The sequence below is a fragment of the Mustelus asterias genome, chromosome 3, assembly GCF_964213995.1.
Source record: "Mustelus asterias chromosome 3, sMusAst1.hap1.1, whole genome shotgun sequence".
Classification (NCBI taxonomy): domain Eukaryota; kingdom Metazoa; phylum Chordata; class Chondrichthyes; order Carcharhiniformes; family Triakidae; genus Mustelus; species Mustelus asterias.
The window spans coordinates 111,373,982-111,392,998 of NC_135803.1; the positions used below are offsets into that span (position 1 = coordinate 111,373,982).

Consider the following 19,017-nt stretch of genomic DNA (forward strand, 5'->3'; position numbering starts at 1 on the left):
TTTCACTTGGTGACTCTTGACCTGGAAGTAATATCAACAGGAATGAAGTAAAGATATGGATGCCATGTGTGGCTGACATTAAGGAGATTTACAAGCAGAGGGCTAATGTGTGCAGACAGAAACAGGAACACAGAATTCTTGTGAGGAGATGGTGCAAATAACTCTTAGGAGGAGGTCAGTTTTTTTGTTTGGCACAAAAGGAGACAGGTTCTTGGAGCCAATGAGCAAACTGACTCACAAGGTCTAAAACCTGGAAAGCTGTATGAATGTAGTTCAGAGATATTAAAGAGCTAGATGTTTTATCAGAAGTGGCCAAACTGTCAACAAAGGTGTTATAAGATTCATGGAAGTGAGCTTTGCTGATACTCTTGAAAATCGAAGGTGAAAGTTGTTTTTGGACAGGGCTCCTGACCTATCCTCCATGAATAAGAACAGTATATTGTGGAACTGTGTATCTACATGGTGCCACGTTTGTGTGGGAAGTGATAAGAATGTTACGGTTGCATAGGACATATCTTTGTTGTATCAGCTATCTAAAGTGAAAGTTACATTTTTATCTGAAGGATTGTTTGCCTCAATTTACATTGGTTCTGATTCATAAACCAAGAGCTGTAGAAAGTGAAACCTTGTTTGATAATTTCTTTACATGGGGGTAATTGAGTAAATTTGGTTATTTTGGTTCATGGTTTCTTCATGGAATGTAGCACATTATTTGGCAAATGAGTACACAGGAGACAAAGAAAGTGATGCCTCAATATGAAATCTTATTGAATAGACAATTGAAATCACAAAATTCATTGTGAGATGAATAATTGTGGTGCAACGCTGTAGTGAGAGTTCTAACTCTTAAGGTTCTAAAGGAATTTGAATACTTTTCAAAACTGTGTGCATGTATCAAGAAAGGAAACACTGAAGGTTACTGTAGTCAGAACAACTATTCATCCACATTTGTGCTTTGCTATTATTGTGGTGTTGGAAATCCATTATGGAATTTCAGAGAGTCAGTCCCAGTGACCAGTTACACTGCAAGTTTACCATCTATCTAGAAGATGAGGGGAAGTGCGCCTGGGCCCAAAGAATCATAGAAGCCCTACAGTGAAGAAGGAGGCCATTCAGCCCATCAAGTCTGCACCAACCACAATCCCACCCAGGCCCTATTCCTGTAACCCCACATATTTACCCTCCAAAACCCCCAGACACTAGGGTCAATTTAACATGGCCAATCAACCCAACCTGCACATCTTTGGACTGTGGGAGGAAAGCGGAGCACCCAGAGGCAACCCACGCAGACACGGGGAGAATGTGCAAACTCCACACAGACAGTGACCCGAGGCCGGAATTAAACCTGGGTCCCTGGCGCTGTGAGGCAACAGCGCTAACCACTGTGTCACCGTGCCGCCCTGCACTGTGCCACCATGCTGCCATAGAGAAGGGTAGAATAAGAGAAGGATATATCCAGTAAGATGCATGAAGATCAAAGGAAAGGGACATGAGTAAGGGGACAGGGAAGTGGAGGAAGAGGGAAAAATGGAACCAGTTGGAAATATGAAGAAGAGAGAACCAGAAGCGGAGAAGCAAAAAGGAATGTGAGAAGTCTGTTAATGGAAAGTTGAACCAAAAATGTCCATTAAGGAGAGGCAGAAGGGCGTCAGAAAAGGCTACCAGTGAGTTGGGATGAGGGAGAGGGCATTCAATCTTTAAAACTGATTTTAAGGATCGTGGTGTGTTCTCCAGCCATTGCTCCATCGTTATTCCACTCAAATCTCCTAAAAGATGTGTTTTTGAAGCGCAGAAAACAAGGAGGGTGAACAGTTCCAGAAATATTACCTGAATGTTTTTGTTGACAGTACTTTTCAAAAATATTTCACCAATATGCCCAGTTTCTGTGCTCTTGCTATAGCCATTAAATTGCTGGAAAAATAATGGGTATTACACGATACACACCATGATCACTGCATTAAAATCAATTTACGGAAAAACAGAAATACATCACAAGTTTTGAGCCAGCACGAAATGCTTTGCACCGATCCACTGTTTGCCTTGTGAAAACCAAGAAACTTAGCATCTTGCCATGAACCTCCCCAATATGTGTCATTGGCTTTGTGCCATTAATACAAACAAATCTTAGCACACCCTTTAGGCATGGTAATTCATGTCATGTGTACCCTGTTAACACATGATTTAAGGGCCTAATATTATGTTGAACCTTGGAGGCCTAAAAAGGGACAATTAAACGGAAACAGCAGGTAGTAAATTGTGCTAAGGGTTTTACTTTTTTTTTAATTTTTCCTGTCTGTCGTGTTTTTCTTCTGAATTAATGGCACTTGCCACATGATGTGCCTCCCCAGCAACATCTGGACTTTTTAATTTGTGTGATCAACGAAGAAAATGTAGATCCTTGTGGACAATCGTAAACTGCATGTCACTGTGATTTATTTTGCTTTCAATATTTCATGACCTCAAGGTTGGAATGTTCTTTGAAGGTCTCAAAATTCAAAATGTTATTGTCTTACAATTTGTACCCTGGGGTTTCCTCTATTTATAACTTTATGATCACATTTTATAAAGAATCAGTATAATTTTATTTGGAACAGTTATGCTTATTGGAATATCCAAAAGCTAGTCCTTTGATGAAGCACTTGTGTTTATCCAGATGGACCAAGCCGAAGAGTTGAATTCTGAATTTCAATAGTTATTGTTTTCTTCTGCCACATGATTGTTTTCCCTTTTTTCCCCTAGCATCTGCTCCTGATTTTTCAATGAGTCCCTTGAAGAAATTAATACCTGTTCGCATGGGTAGTGAGGTCATCATTGAATGTAACCCAAAAGCTTCGCCAAGAGCAATCTTCACTTGGATGAAGGGAAATGAGATTCTGCAAGAAAATGAAAGGTAATTTCTTGAATGCAATGTGTCTTTTAATCCTAATAGCTGCTTGGATTGTGAAATTCCTCAAGTTGATGCAAAGAATGCTGAATGGGATTGATACAGTAAGTCTCACAAAATTAGGTTAAAGTCCAACAGGTTTATTTGGTAGCACAAGCCACAAGCTTTCGGAGCGCTGCCCCTTCATCAGGTGAGTGGGAGTTCTGTTCACAAACAGGGCATATAAAGACACAAACTCAATTTACAAAATAATGGTTGGAATGTGCATTCCAACCATTATTTTGTAAACTGAGTTTGTGTCTTTATATGCCCTGTTTGTGAACAGAACTTCCACTCACCTGATGAAAGGGCAGCACTCCGAAAGCTTGTGGCTTGTGCTACCAAATAAACTTGTTGGACTTTAACCTGGTGTTGTGAGACGTCTTACTGTGCTTACCCCAGTCCAACGTCGGCATCTCCACATCATGGGATTGATGACAGGGCCTTTTTTTTGTAACTTACCCTTTTTTTGGATAAATTCTCCACTTGGCCCATAACAGTAAACATGAGACTACAAGGGCGGTCTTGCTGACCAACTAAATTAGCATATATATGTGAACCACTCCACTACTTCACAGCATCGTACAAACGGATGTACATTTTGTTCCATTGTGTGTCACTGGATATTAATATCCATATTACGAAATAAAACTGATGACTTTGCAACAGAAAAATTATCTATCTTCTGTGTGCACTTATCAATTATTCCACCTGGTAGTGTGGAGTGCATAATTAAGCATGGTGTTTCTTTGTGTTTGTGGAGCATTAGATTGTAGAATATAAATGGCAAGTTCAGAAGAATAGGTAATGGTTTAAATATTTTTTATTTGCTTGGGATTTTCCACACAGTTAGTGCTGGTGCTGCCTTCTGGAGGACTATCTTTTCTGATCTATTTTCCCCATTGGTTCCATTACATTTTGGCAAGGAGTCCCTTGTGAGATACAAGATAGAAGCAAGCCTGATGATAATAAAACAGTGAGCTGGTGATTGATTTAAGCTGTCATAAAACTACGTACTGTGGATGTGAAATTGCTTTTAGGCTGAATATGGATGATTAAGTATACTTTACCTTGTAATTAAAGAGCAAGTCAGGATTAAAGAGTGAGGAATGCAGAAATAGTAGTACTGCTTCTTAAGAATAATTAATTTAGGTGGACAGAAGTTAAATAGAAAAGGGGTAGGGATGCTTGCTTATCTTATTTATTATATGTTTTTCTTTAACTGTCATGCCTGTTTCATTTGACTGTTTTGTGATCTTTATAGTGTTTAATTTTGTGCAGAATGCAATATCAGCAATTGCTGGGAATGGAAAAATCATATCACACGAGTCAAGATAAACAAATCCATCAGTTGTACAACATAAAATAAGCAATTTTTTGGTTCAGCAAATTATTTAATATTATTTTATATTACTTGTGTTACATAAATTACCAATGTAATGGTTATGGGCAATTAAAATAATTCTTCCACAGTGAAGTAAGCATAATTCTTGCCTTAAATAATTAAGAAATCCATTCCTGGAGCTGAAAGTGAATAATAGATGAGATTACTGCAAAATATTATTTGTCTTAGTCAGACTTGGCAGGTGACCAGGTAGTTCAGCTGGTGCAACACTTGACCTTACCAGGGTGTTGTGAGTCCTCCCCCCCTCAAGGCTGCTTGTCAGTCAAGCTCACTTGCTTTCAGTGGGTAAGTTGTATTTCTTCATGGCTGCACCTCTAGGTGGAGCGTCAAGTGGAACAAAATTGTGCCATCTCAGGAGAAAAGAAAATTGATACAGTTCAACTTGCCCCACTCCCTCTTGTGGCAGACGACGATAGTGTTGCACTGATCGACGTCAAATAAACCACATTATCCCTTGCCTGAATAGAAGATGCAATAGTCAAAGGTTGGGACTCAATAAATATTTTCTTTCACACTCAATTTTACTGCATTTTCTTGTTATACCAGATGTTTAAAGACAATACACGATGCTTTAACAGTTCACTGCCACATTAATTTTATCTTGTTGGATAAAACAAGATGGTAGAAATTTAAAAGATATAAAAGAAGATCATTCTACTTTCACGAGTATGTGTTCAAAGCATATCTACCAGTAGCATTGTTTTATGAATATTTCATTGTTAAGAATTAAGTTGATGCTTTTCCTGTTGAGCAAAAGAATCCACTGTTGAAAAACAAATATTAAATGATCATTACTTTGTCAGTTTTTATTTCAAGGTCAATATAAAGTTATGCACACACTAAATGTCAGCCATGGTATTTCTTCAGGTGTAAAAATAATGAGATTGAAATTTCACTGTGTGATACTAGTGATCAAGACGTTGGTAAGAAATTCCTTCTTCCGCTCCTTTGAACAGGGTTAGGACCTTCATTAAATTAGCAAGCAGAAATAATGCATTTGATTAGTTGTACCGCCCAGTGTAATTCCAAGCTTGATGTTTGTACGAGTAGAATATTTTTGCCATGTTCTGCAAATTTATTTAATTATTAACCTGCCAAACAAATACAAATTAATGAAGTCCAATGAAATAGCGAGCAAAATGCTTGGAAGTTGTGTTGCATCAAAAAAATCCTGAAACCAGGAATTGAATATTCATGAATATATTAAAAAGAAACACAATATATTATTGCAAACAAAACTCTTTTGATAATAGATCCTATGTTGATATCAATATTTGCTTGTTGTGCTGAGGACATATTAACTTTTATTTCTGAATGTATGATAGAAAATGTTTGCATCCTTAGTATAATGCATTTTGAGAGCATATATACAAAAGGTAGTTAAAGACAGAGGGCATGATCTAACCGGCTCGCCATGCCGGTCGCTTGGCATGGTGAGCTGGTAAGACAGGGCGTGAGGCGAAAAATGAGGTTCGTGCCTGGCTTCTCGCCTCTCTCAACCTTCCTGGCACTGTTTTGCTGGCGAAATCAGCCTCACACCCAGATTTCAATATTAATGACATGAGTTACATGTCGGGGGGGACAGTGGGCGGTGCAGTAACAGGAGATCCCCCAGAATTTTTTTTTTATATACTTTTCCAATTCAATCAAATCAAATCCAATTCAGAGTCTCAACAAGTTGAGACATTTCAGATCCAGGCTGACAAGACAGGGCAAGCGACCAAACCACCCTGTCCTGGGCCTGATCTACATGAGCCAAGCTGATTGGAGAAGGGGGAGGTTCCTCCTCCAAGACTTGGGCTCATTTGCATCTTAGCCAAAAGGCCGAGATGCCGCTTTTAAAAATTGCTTCATATGAAACACATGAAGCTTCAGTGTAACCTAATGACCTCAACCAAGCGCAGGCGATCCATACTACACTTGATCTTAGCCAAAAGGCCGAGAAGCGGAGATCCCCCAGAATTTTTTTAAAAATACTTTTCCAATTCAATCAAATCAAATCCAATTCAGAGTCTCAACAAGTTGAGACATTTCCGATCCAGGCTGACAAGACAGGGCAGGCGACCAAACCACCTTGTCCTGGGCCCGATCTACATGAGCCAAGCTGATTGGAGAAGGGGGAGGTTCCTCCTCCAAGACTTGAGCTCATTTGCATCTTAGCCAAAAGGCCGAGATGCCGCTTTTAAAAATTGCTTCATATGAAACATATGAAGCCTCAGCGTAACCTAATGACCTCAACCAAGTGCAGGCGATCCATACTACACTTGATCTTAGCCAAAAGGGGAGATCCCCCAGAATACTATGAAGACACAGTGTATACAGTTTACAGGGAGATCAGGGCACCTGCACACTGGCTTCTCTAGAGCTCGGCAGCTGGCTTCACAGGCAAGCTGAGGCTGCTGTTATGCACATGCCGGAAATCCACATTACTTAACTCGCTGAAAAAACCTACCATTTGCTTGCCCGTTCAACACTTAGAATATTTTGAGAAAATTTCACCCAGAAACTTGTCAGATCGCTGGCATGTCCAAGGGAATGCCTGGCATTTGAAAACATTTAAATGTTTCTAGGAATTAATGCTTCAAAGCATTGCTTTGATTTTCTGTGGGGAGATGTTTGATGTACTGGTTGTTCTGTAGTAGTTTGTTTTCTTGACATGGCTGTCCACTGATAACTTTTAATTATTAGCTTATTACTGATGCTTGTAATGAACTTTATGTAATTTTGCCCTGATTTATACACTTGAATAGTTAGTGCCATTTTTTTCCCCCAAGGCAAAGGTACTCCATGAAAGATTATTAAGGGGCTCTGACATAGAAGTGGCCTGCTATTAGATTTAACAAAGAAATAGATAAAATTAGAATTGCAGGACAGTGGGAGGAAAAAATCACTGTGGGATAGAGTTTTGGCATAGTTTCCCACTGAGTAAATTATCATCTAAAGTTGCTTCTGAGTATTAAATCTTAAATCGGTTGCAAAATTTCAGTCATCACCACACGTCTTTTGGATTTATTCCATTTTATCTCTGTGATCCCCTTTGCTGCTGTAATTTGCCAAGTGGAGAAATAGTGCAGGATGAGTAATCCATCTTCATACCTGGGACTTTGTCACGTGTGAACTAAGAACAGTATTGTGTCCGTATCTTGGTAGTTTTTTTTAAGAATACAAGTTTTATAGGGCATTTTTTAAACTAAATTAATCTGACCAAAATAGCTAAAAATGTATATTTTCTGTTGATGAAATAGTCCTCGATATGCATGCCTCTCAATCTTCAAACCTATTGGTGATGTGAATTCTAAAATGAAATGTCAAAGGGCTAAAACCTGGCATTTATTATTTACTTTGTTTCTACCTTGTAGCTGAGATTTTTCAATTCTGTTTATTGTTTATGTGTTCCTAATGAGTTTGACTTGTTCATACAGCTCCCAAAGATAAAAAAAGATCCCTGTATATTCACATAATAAGAGTGGGAACAAAAATAAAAAGACCTTCAACCAAAGTGTATTGCAGGAGGGTAAGTGGTGGAATTAAAAAACAAATTGAAAGGCAAAATACTTACAAACATTCAGTTCAGAAAACAAAAATTAAATTTTAAATAGACTGAAAAAACTTATTAAAAAGCTGTCCAGACGCATTCACCAGTTATTTTGATGCATAGCAGTCAGTTTCCTCTCAATGCAATTGAAAAACTATATTTTAGAACTTTCATAGAATACCTATTAATGCCCTTGCATCTAAGAGGAGGAAGTTTAATTTTAAGAATCTCTGGGAAGACCTCCAAATGGGTCCATTTAACAATGACTTGTCATGTTGCGTCATTCAAACTGAAGGCATGGGCAGTTTTATCAGCAGGGCTGGCTTCCAATGTGATGTTTTATAACCTAACTCAAAAGATCACAGAAACGTAATTTGCACAGGATGTAACTTGCGCTTGAAATTCCATGCTGATTAAACTAAATTAGCAGAAGTTGTACTCCATTTCTTGAATACAAGCTTTGTTTGAAACCTATCCTTGATCCCTCTTTGCTTGCAAACTAGAGCCTCTTCTCCAGCTTCCTTTTCCTCACCAAAATTCTTGAAAGTGTTGTCACCTCCCAAATTTGTGTCCATCTTTTCCGCAACGCCATCTTTGAGACTCCCCAGTTGGGTTCCTGTATCTGCCATAGCACTGAAAGGGCATAATCACAAAAAAGATACTCTCTGACTAAGACTTTTCCTCCTCATCCTTCTTGACTTCTCTGCAACCTTTGACACATTTGATTTCACTATCCCTTTCCAAAGCACCCCCTTCATTGTCCAGCTGAGTGGAACTGTCCTCACCTGCTTTCACTCTTACTTATTCCGGTTGTAACCAGAGAACCTCCAGTGATGGGTTATATTCCCAATCTAACACGTTTCCTACCTTATTTTTCAGCTTCATGTTGTCCCTTGGTGACAGCAATCACAGGCACAATGTTAGGTTCCAAATTTACACTGTGACATCCAGCTGTAACCTCAGAACCACTGCTTTGACATTTTCACTGCCTGCATGTTGTCAGGTTGTTGTTTCTGTTTTGTTCAACTTCCAGGTGAGCTGTGATTATTCTCAGTTAAATCATCGTGAAGTCTGAAGCCATTGTATTTGGATGCTGCTGCAAACTCCATTTCCCTTGCATCTGTTCAGCGCCTGCTACCATACACCACAATAGAAAAAATTACAGAATTACCCCCAAATGAAGGAATTGGCAGCAAGATTTCACTTTTTATATGTTTTGCTTTGACATGACTCAGAATCAACATAAGTTCGGCATGAATTAACAGGCCAAGGTTACTTCAAATGAAAAGGTAAATTTCACTTCAAATACTCAGTACAATAAAGATGCGTCTTAAAAAACCGTAAATACCCACATCACTCCCTGCAGAAATGTGGTGCACCAGGCATAGCTGTTCCTCTAACATGGCCTCTTGGATATAGGATCTCTCACTTTCCCACTCAATCAATTTGGGCCTTGAGTCACACTCACTGGTAGCCGTATTTCATCCAAGGTCCCTGGAAATGGTTGTTAATTGAACCACACGCTCCTGCAGAACCTCCGGTTCATCACAGTCTTGGTAGCACAGAATCCTCAGAGACTCCTTTATCAGATCTCTTAAACAATCCCATCAAATGGTTAGGTTGGCTGTGCCAACATTGAAGCAGCAGCAGTAAAATTTACAGTCCCTATTCTAACACAGCCTTAAACCTTATTTGCCATTTAACTGTATCATATACACACATCCTTGTACATAAATAGAGTGTATATTACCCTCATCTGTTGGTTGAAGTGTTAGAACATGAGATGGTCAGCAAGGAGCGAACAGAGAACCGTCCTTGTATGTCTTATGCTCCAAAAACAGTGCAGTTAGGACCTCAACAATTCTAGTCTCATGGGATTAATGTACAGAGACTGAGGCATAGATTTTTCCAGACTTGTAGAGACCGCACATCTAATCCAAAATAGTGCCAGATTCCCAAATCAGGAAATCCTATCCTCATTTCTAACATATCCCAATTTCACCGAGGGGAAAATGGGGTCAGGAGGTGACTCAGACATGGTGGAAATCCAAACCCACCAGAGCCATTGTTAAAAAAAAAGAAGTCTTTATTGAAAGTTTTCTCTTTTACATTTATCACAAGATGCAACAAATTCCCAAACAGGGTAATCATTATTCCATATAAACATATAGAAAAGACAAGCGAAAGATGTGCTGGTTAGGTGCACTGACCATGCTAAATTCTCCCTCAGTGTACCCGAACAGGCGCCGGAGTGTGACGACTCGTGAATTTTCACAGTAACTTCATTGCAGTGTTAATGTAAGCCTAATTATGACACTAATAAAAAAATAAACTAAATGATTCAAATTATCAATCATTGCTATCGTTGTAGTCAGCATCTCCTCTCATATGGATAAAGAAAAGGCTACCAGAAAGGGTGGGGGATCTCAGGATAACAGGGTAAAATCATGAGCACATGGCCCCATAGTACACATCCTCCTCCACAGGATAATGGAGACAGAGCTACACAATATCTCTGAGAGTAATATATAACCAACCGGGGTCTAACTTTGCAACCGAGGACCTCCAAGCATTAAAAGAATATCCCAGTAAAAGGGGAACATCAGGATACTGCCATTGGTACAAAATGTGATGAGGCAGCGCACGATTTCATGTACAGGAATCAATAAACCAAGGATTTGTACACCTCGTCTAGGCTCACAACACTACAATCTTCCCTCCTCCCCAGCTGTATCAAAGGTATCGATCAGGCTCCGCATTACTGAAGAACTTAAACCATGTTCTTCCAAGGATAATCCTACTGAAAAGGAGAAGAAGAATTGTCAAGACACCCATTAACAGGGTGTCTCGGAGAGAGCTATGACCCTCCTCCTCCTGACAGAATAAGGAAAACCTCTAGGATTAACGATAACAAATCAGAGCTGAGATCAATTCCCCACCTATCTGGATAAAGAAAGGAATCTCTACAGAGAGAGAAGCATCAGGTTTATCCAGTAGATGCCACACGTAGAGCCTGATTTTACCCTCGGGCGCGAAATCACTGTAAAGTTGGGCGTTGGGCCTTTAACGCGATCCGCACCCGAATCCGAGCCGATCGCGGCTTTACCGACACCCGATTTGGGCGCGGGTCCGGCCCGCACCCGACTTGGGCGGCCCGACGATTTAAATGCATTTGCATGCATTTAAATCGACTTAATGAACCGTGCGCCCAACTAGAGGAGCCTGGATTTGCCCAAGTTGTGGAATGCTTATGCTGAAAGAACGTTTTAAAGGTAAAGGAAAATACTTTTCAAATAACAGATAGACAAAATGCTGGAAAATATGCCAGATGCAGCATGAGAAATAACTAAGCTGTTCTTATTATTATTTGAACTATTTTCTAACTATTTTACGAATCTTTGCTCAGTTCTCTAATCCAGATGGAAATCTTTATAACCTAACTGAATAAATAGTACTTTTCCAAACTGCCCACTATCATATGCAGTGTTGCAAGCAATGGATCTGTGCATTGTGACATCAACGCCCCGGCCAGAGCCCCCAAATTATGAAATGTCACAACAAACTCTTTAAACATAGAACATAGAACAGTACAGCACAGAACAGGCCCTTCGGCCCACGATGTTGTGCCGAGCTTTATCTGAAACCAAGATCAAGCTATCCCACTCCCTATCATCCTGGTGTGCTCCATGTGCCTATCCAATTAGCGCTTAAATGTTCCTAAAGTGTCTGACTCCACTATCACTGCAGGCAGTCCATTCCACACCCCAACCACTCTCTGCGTAAAGAACCTACCTCTGATATCCTTCCTATATCTCCCACCACGAACCCTATAGTTATGCCCCCTTGTAATAGCTCCATCCACCCGAGGAAATAGTCTTTGAACGTTCACTCTATCTATCCCCTTCATCATTTTATAAACCTCTATTAAGTCTCCCCTCAGCCTCCTCCGCTCCAGAGAGAACAGCCCTAGCTCCCTCAACCTTTCCTCATAAGACCTACCCTCCAAACCAGGCAGCATCCTGCTAAATCTCCTCTGCACTCTTTCCAGCGCTTCCATATCCTTTTTATAGTGAGGTGACCAGAACTGCACGCAATATTCCAAATGTGGTCTCACCAAGGTCCTGTACAGTTGTAGCATAACCCCACGGCTCTTAAACTCCAACCCCCTGTTAATAAAAGCTAACACACTATAGGCCTTCTTCACAGCTCTATCCACTTGAGTGGCAACCTTTAGAGATCTGTGGATATGGAGCCCAAGATCTCTCTGTTTCTCCACAGTCTTCAGAACCCTACCTTTGACCCTGTAATCCACATTTAAATTAGTCCTACCAAAATGAATCACCTCACATTTATCAGGGTTAAACTCCATTTGCCATTTTTCAGCCCAGCTTTGCATCCTATCTGTGTCTCTTTGCAGCCTACAACAGCCCTCCACCTCATCCACTACTCCACCAATCTTGGTGTCATCAGCAAATTTACTGATCCACCCTTCAGCCCCCTCCTCTAAGTCATTAATAAAAATCACAAAGAGCAGAGGACCAAGCACTGATCCCTATGGCACTCCGCTAGCAACCTACCTCCAATCCGAAAGTTTTCCATCCACCACCACCCTCTGTCTTCGATCAGACAGCCAGTTACCTATCCAATTGGCCAAACTTCCCTCTATCCCACACCTCACTTTCATCATAAGCCGACCATGGGGGACCTTATCAAACGCCTTACTAAAATCCATGTATATGACATCAACTGCCCTACCTTCATCAACACACTTAGTTACCTCCTCAAAAAATTCAATCAAATTTGTGAGACACGACTTGCCCTTCACGAATCCGTGCTGACTATCCCGGATTAATCCGTATCTTTCTAAATGGTTGTAAATCCCATCCCTAAGGACCTTTTCCATCAATTTACCAACCACCAAAATAAGACTAACCGGTCCATAACTACCAGGGTCATTTCTATTCCCTTTCTTAAACAGAGGAACAACATTCGCCATTCTCCAGTCCTCTGGCACTATCCCCGTGGACAGCGAGGACCCAAAGATCAAAGCCAAAGGCTCTGCAATCTCATCCCTTGCCTCCCAAAGAATCCTAGGATATATTTCATCAGGCCAGGGGACTTATCGACCTTCAGTTTATTCAAAACTGCCAGGACATCCTCCCTCCGAACATCTATTTCCTCCAGCCTATTAGCCTGTAACACCTTCTCTTCCTCAAAAACATGGCCCCTCTCCTTGGTGAACATTGAAGAAAAGTATTCATTCATCACCTCGCCTATCTCTACTGACTCCATACACAAGTTCCCACTACTGTCCTTGACCGGCCCTAACCTCACCCTGGTCATTCTTTTATTCCTCACATAAGAGTAAAAAGCCTTGGGGTTTTCCTTGATCCGACCCGCCAAGGACTTCTCGTGTCCCCTCCTAGCTCTCCTAAGCCCCTTTTTCAGCTCATTCCTTGCTAACTTGTAACCCTCAATCACGCCATCTGAACCTTGTTTCCTCATCCCTACATAAGCGTCCCTCTTCCTTTTAACAAGACATTCCACCTCTTTCGTGAACCATGGTTCCCTCACTCGGCCATTTCCTCCCTGCCTGACAGGGACATACCTATCAAGGACACCCAGTATTTGTTCCTTGAAAAAGTTCCACTTTTCATTAGTTCCTTTCTCTGACAGTTTCTGTTCCCAACTTATGCCCCCTAATTCTTGCCTAATCGCATCATAATTACCTCTCCCCCAATTGTAAACCTTGCCCTGCCGTACTGCCCGATCCTTCTCCATTGCAATAACAAAAGACACCGAATTGTGGTCACTATCTCCAAAGTGCTCTCCCACAACCAAATCTAACACTTGGCCCGGTTCATTTCACAGTACCAAATCCAATGTGGCCTCACCTCTTGTCAGCCTATCCACATATGTTCAAGGTAATGTTTTCAAGTTATTATGGTACTATCTAATGCTTTTTGTTGTTTATGATTCTTTGATGATATTATCCATTCTGCAGTTTGTTAGAACACAGTTTAAAATCCTCAGGAGACTTACCTTGAAATAAATTTAGCTGCAGAAGACATTGGAGAGTGGTTCAAGTTTCAAAGTGTGTCTTGCAATTTGCGTCACCCATACTCCCTCTAGAGCATATCTTCACACCCATACTTCCCTTTGGGGAACAGTGATTATCAGCCCATTGAACCACGTTAAATGCTCCTTCTGTGATCAACAAGTTCTGGTGGTGGATCTGAATCCGGAGCTTCTGGGCCAGAGGTGGGGGAAGCTTCCACTGCCCCACATGGCCTCTTGCATTATCCATCTGCGTCACTTTGACCCAGCAATGCTAAAATACTGGTTCAAACAGGTTTTATTTAATACAAAGATATCTACTTAATTCGACTAAGACGCCAGTTGTATAGGATGCCAGCAGGTATTTATTGCAGACTGTTGAACAGGATGTACTTTATCAAAACACTTTCAACATCTCCACAGTACAAGAATCTACAACTGCCTTTTATAAAGGTGCTGAAACTAAGCTTTCAACTACAGAAATTTATGGATCTGTCGTTCAAGGTCGCAATCTTTAACAGGCTCAGCTTTATTGTAAAATCCTTGGATTCAGCCTTTATCCCTATCCCTTTGTACTGACTGGCCAACAGAAACTGGTTGAATGTGGGTTTCTATTTTGGGCAGAACAAGACCCTTGCTGCACTTGAACTTCTTTCATCTTTCCACAGTTCATCCCTTCACATTTGGCATTGTTCTTCTTCCTCTTCTCTACACCCTCTTTAAATTAAGAGGATCAGAATTGTATACAGTGTACAACATGTAGGCTTACAATGCATCTCTCTGGCTACAGATCACAACATTGTATTTCTTTTTCAACTGCTTCTCTGCATTCTGTCAGTTTTGAAAGTACTGAATCTGTCGTCACTGCCAGACCTCATTCAGAGTCTCACTCTGCTAATTCAGTTTCTTACACTGTTCACCAATGTTCCTCATTACCTTTTCCAATTTAGTACTGAAGCTGATTAACCTGTTGTCTCCCAATTGTGTTGCAGATCTAAACTCTTCTGCCACTGTTTAGCATATCCTGTATTGTTACTGTGCTCCCTCTTAAGATATCAGGAAAAAGATGACAAGTTCAGAATTATATTTTTCCATCCACCTTTTTGCATTCAAAAGAAATATCAGTGATTTAAGCACCGACTTGGTGCATTACCTCAACCAATCTGACAGCACCTCTTAAAGAAATATTTCCATCCTTCTCATTGAATTTATTATTCAGCATCTCATTCCACCCTGGATTCCTACAAACTGAAGTCATTGATGTGGAACTTTGTCAAGCACCTTCTGGAAGTCCCAATTTATATTGTGTGGACATCCATCACTTGTTTTATTTAAAATGTTCTAAAATAATTTGAAGAAATTTATCAAACAGAATTGATCCTTCCTATGTCCACAATGACATCTTAATCGGATCCTCCCTCAGCCCTACTCTTTACCATAGTTCCACTTATTTACCTGGTATTGATGTGAGGCAAATAAACATGTGGTTGCATGGGTCTGATTTATCCTCTGAATATAAATACTGGCACAACGGAGATTTAAGGTAAGAGGTAGAAAGCTAAAAGGGGGAACTCACTGCCTGAAAGGGCAGTTAAATCACAAACTCTCATATAATTTAATAAGCATTTAGACATTCACTTGCACTGCCATAACCTCCAGGGTAAAGTTCCAAGCACTGGAAATTGGGATTAATGTAGTCAAATCTTTGTTGACCAGTGTGGGCATGATGGGCTGAATGGCCTTCTATGCTGTAAACATCTATGAATCCATAAAGTTTTAATACAAAGAATAAAGTTTTATTCCAATAAGAAAAGCAAACTATATTACACTGGACAAAAATGTTGGAAACATCTCAAAATAAACACAAGAAGATCATTTAAATTCCCACTATTCCATTAGCACAGTAATATGTTTACAGGCACAAAAACCAGTGACGAATTACCATTGGGTTAATACAAAAGTATCTTGTTTACAAACGGATTTCTTCTGGCAAATCCATAGAAACATCGAAAATAGGTGCAGGAGTAGGCCATTCTGCCCTTCGAGCCTATACCACCATTCAGTATGGCCATGGCTGATCATGCACTTTCAGTATCCCACTCCCGCTTTCTCTCCATATCCTTTGATCTCTCTAGCCGCAAGAGCCACTTCCAGCTCCCTCTTGAATATATCTAACAAACCGGTCCCAACAGCTTTCTGTGGTACAGAATTCCACAAATTCACAACTCTCTGAGTGAAGAAGTTTTCCCTCATCTCAGTCCTGAGAGGCTTACCCCATATTTTTAGACTGTGACCCATATTTCTGGACTTCCCCAACCTCAGGCGTATTCTTCCCACATCTAGCCTGTCCAATCCCATCAGGATTTTATATCTTTCTATGAGATCCCTTTCCCTATCATTCTTCTAAATTCCAGTGGATACGAGCCCAGTCAATCCAGTCTTTCTTCATATGTCGTCCTGCCATTTCGGGAATCAGTCTGATGAATATTCGTTGGACTCCCTCAAAAGCAAGAATGTCCTTCCTCAGACTGGGAGATCAAACTGCACACAAACTCAAGGTGTGGCCTCACCAAGGCCCTGTATAATTTCAGTAAAACATCCCTATTCCTAGACTCAAAACCTCTTGCTATGAAGGCCAGCATGCCATTAGCTTTCCTCATCGCCTACTGTACCTGCATGCCAACCTTCAGCAACTGTTCCACCATGGCACCCAGGTCGCGATGCACTTCCCCTTTTCCTAAATTGCCAACATTCCGATAATAATCTTCCTTCCTGTTTTTACCACATTCCTGAGAATTCACTTGATGCTTCTTACCCATCTCTCCCTGAGACATCCAAAAACCACACTCTAAATTCACTGATTCTTCAAACCGCAGAGCAAACAAATGAGTTCCCTAAACTCAGTCTTCCAGTATCACCTTTGCTAAACTGAACACTTTACTGAGTCCTATAACTGATTATTAAGTTAATTATTGTCCCAATAGCTTTGTAGTTTCTCTCCACCTCAGAGAGTGTAAAATTCCTGTCTTCTCTCTCTGACACACACACTTAACCACTCCTCTCTCGACTCCTGTCCTATTTTGTGTCTTTGTCGCTGGATCACTGTGGCTAGCCAACAGCAAAGCCTTCTTTTTTGGTTTATTTTCACAGCACCAGGAACCCTGGCTCAATTCTGGCCTTGGATGACTGTCTGTGTGGAGTTTGCACGTTCTCCCTGTGTCTGCATGGGTTTCCTCCGGGAGATCCGATTTCCTCCCACAGTCCAAAGATTAGGTCCCGGTTAGGTGGATTTGCCATGCTAAATTTCCCCTTAGTGTCTCAAGATGTATAGGTTATGGGAATTAACAGGGTAAAAATGTGGAGTTACAGAGATAGGGCCTGCATAAGATGTTCTGCCGGAGAGTCAGTGCAAACTCGATGGGCTCAATGGCCTCCTTCTGCACTGTCGGGACTCTATGATTCTATGAATTCCTCCTAACACATCTCTTTCACTTAAGGGGTTGTAAGACCTCACTAAAAATGTATAAATACAAACAAACACAAAAAACCTTGAACATTTCAGTGACAGCAATGTTCATAAACAAAATCTAAAATGAAACTGAAACCATTTTACCTTTCTTAACATACATATGTGTGATATATACACACACATACAAATTCAACTTAAAATCATACATTGTTCATAACAATATGCATGCATAAATGTGTGAATGCTGGCTGGTCTACATGTCAGCAGCATCTTGCATCTACATGTTCTCCAGAAGAAAACATTTTTTCCTAAATCGACATTCGTTTTGAAGGTGATATAAACTAGCCTAACGTTCAAGAGTACAAGCACAATTTTAGGCCAGTTCTCACAGCATCACAATTTATTTAATGTAATTCTGTCATTGTAATTTTTGACTAATTGGAGCATCATCTTCATGCTTGATGAAGAAAAGGTTTGAGTTATTAATGTAAGTATGAACCATGTGGCAGCTTACATTATCTCCAGTCAACATTATTATGCAGTATCGCAACACAAGGACCATTAAACATATGTTGGGAATCAATATTTCCTTCTCAGTCAAGGAATTATTGCAGTGAGTGAAGTTAGACACAGTTCAGTAAGATAAAATATTTCTCTTGCATCCTCACATAAATCGTCTTGTGATCAAGTAGATTGATTGAGACCCGAACAAAACAAGAAAAATGGTTCAATTTTCTCGTAGCCATCTCTCAGTTTATCATTTCTGAAAAAGGAAAGTGCGAACTGCCTTCCGAGTTGTTTTAAATATTTCACTGTTCGGTCACTCAGTAACTTTTCTGAGAGATACATTTTTTAAATATTTTAAAGCTTCAGTAGGTGTTTGTGTGATTAACAACCTATTGATGTTCGAGGTGCTGTCTTTGTAACTCTGTTAAGATCAACGTTTAGGCAGATTACTGGAGGAGTTTCAAAGCAATCAGGTCAGATAAGAACAAGCCAGTTTAAAAGGCACTGACATGGGATCCTAGGCATACACGTGTACATGCATTTTAAACCCACTTATTCATTTAAAGAATTCATTCCTTATATTCACATGCCAAGATCTTCATCTCATTATATCACTAAAGGTCCTGCTTTCACCACACAAGAGTTAAAAGAGAACCAGCATGTTCTTCTCTGGGTAACTAGAGATTGACTAAAAACTATGGGTGCAATCTAACATGCTCGCCGCCTCGGTTGATCAGTGTGACGAGCGGGAGGATGCCATGAGAGGCCAAAAATCCGATTCACGCCGATTGCTATCCTCCTGGCCCATTTTTACCACCAAGAATGGCTTCGCGGCCAGAAGTTACTATATTTAAACATACTTACCGGGTTCGGTATGGCAGCTTCCATCCTCCTGGCTACTTACCCCCTCGCTGGCGAGACATCAAGCCAACAAGAATCACTACTGCTCTGCAGTAGCAGAGATCAGGTGCCATGGTCACACCAGTGGGATCAGAGGCCATTGAAGCCCCGAGGTGGTCGGGGGCATGGCTGGACAGTGCCCATCAGGCAGCGTCAGCCTGGCATTGCCCACCTGACATTCTGGCAGTGCTCATCTAGCACCCTGATAGTTTCCAGTTGGG

General features: G+C 40.6%; 1 protein-coding gene across 1 annotated transcript in view; it reads left to right on the forward strand.

The window, feature by feature from the left end:
* Positions 1-19,017, forward strand: part of LOC144491525 (contactin-4-like) — a 1,235,140-nt gene that overhangs the window by 696,415 nt on the left and 519,708 nt on the right. The window contains exon 11 of the mRNA XM_078209439.1: positions 2,740-2,890. Coding sequence (XP_078065565.1) covers positions 2,740-2,890 — 151 coding nt within the window. The remainder of the gene's footprint in view (positions 1-2,739; positions 2,891-19,017) is intronic.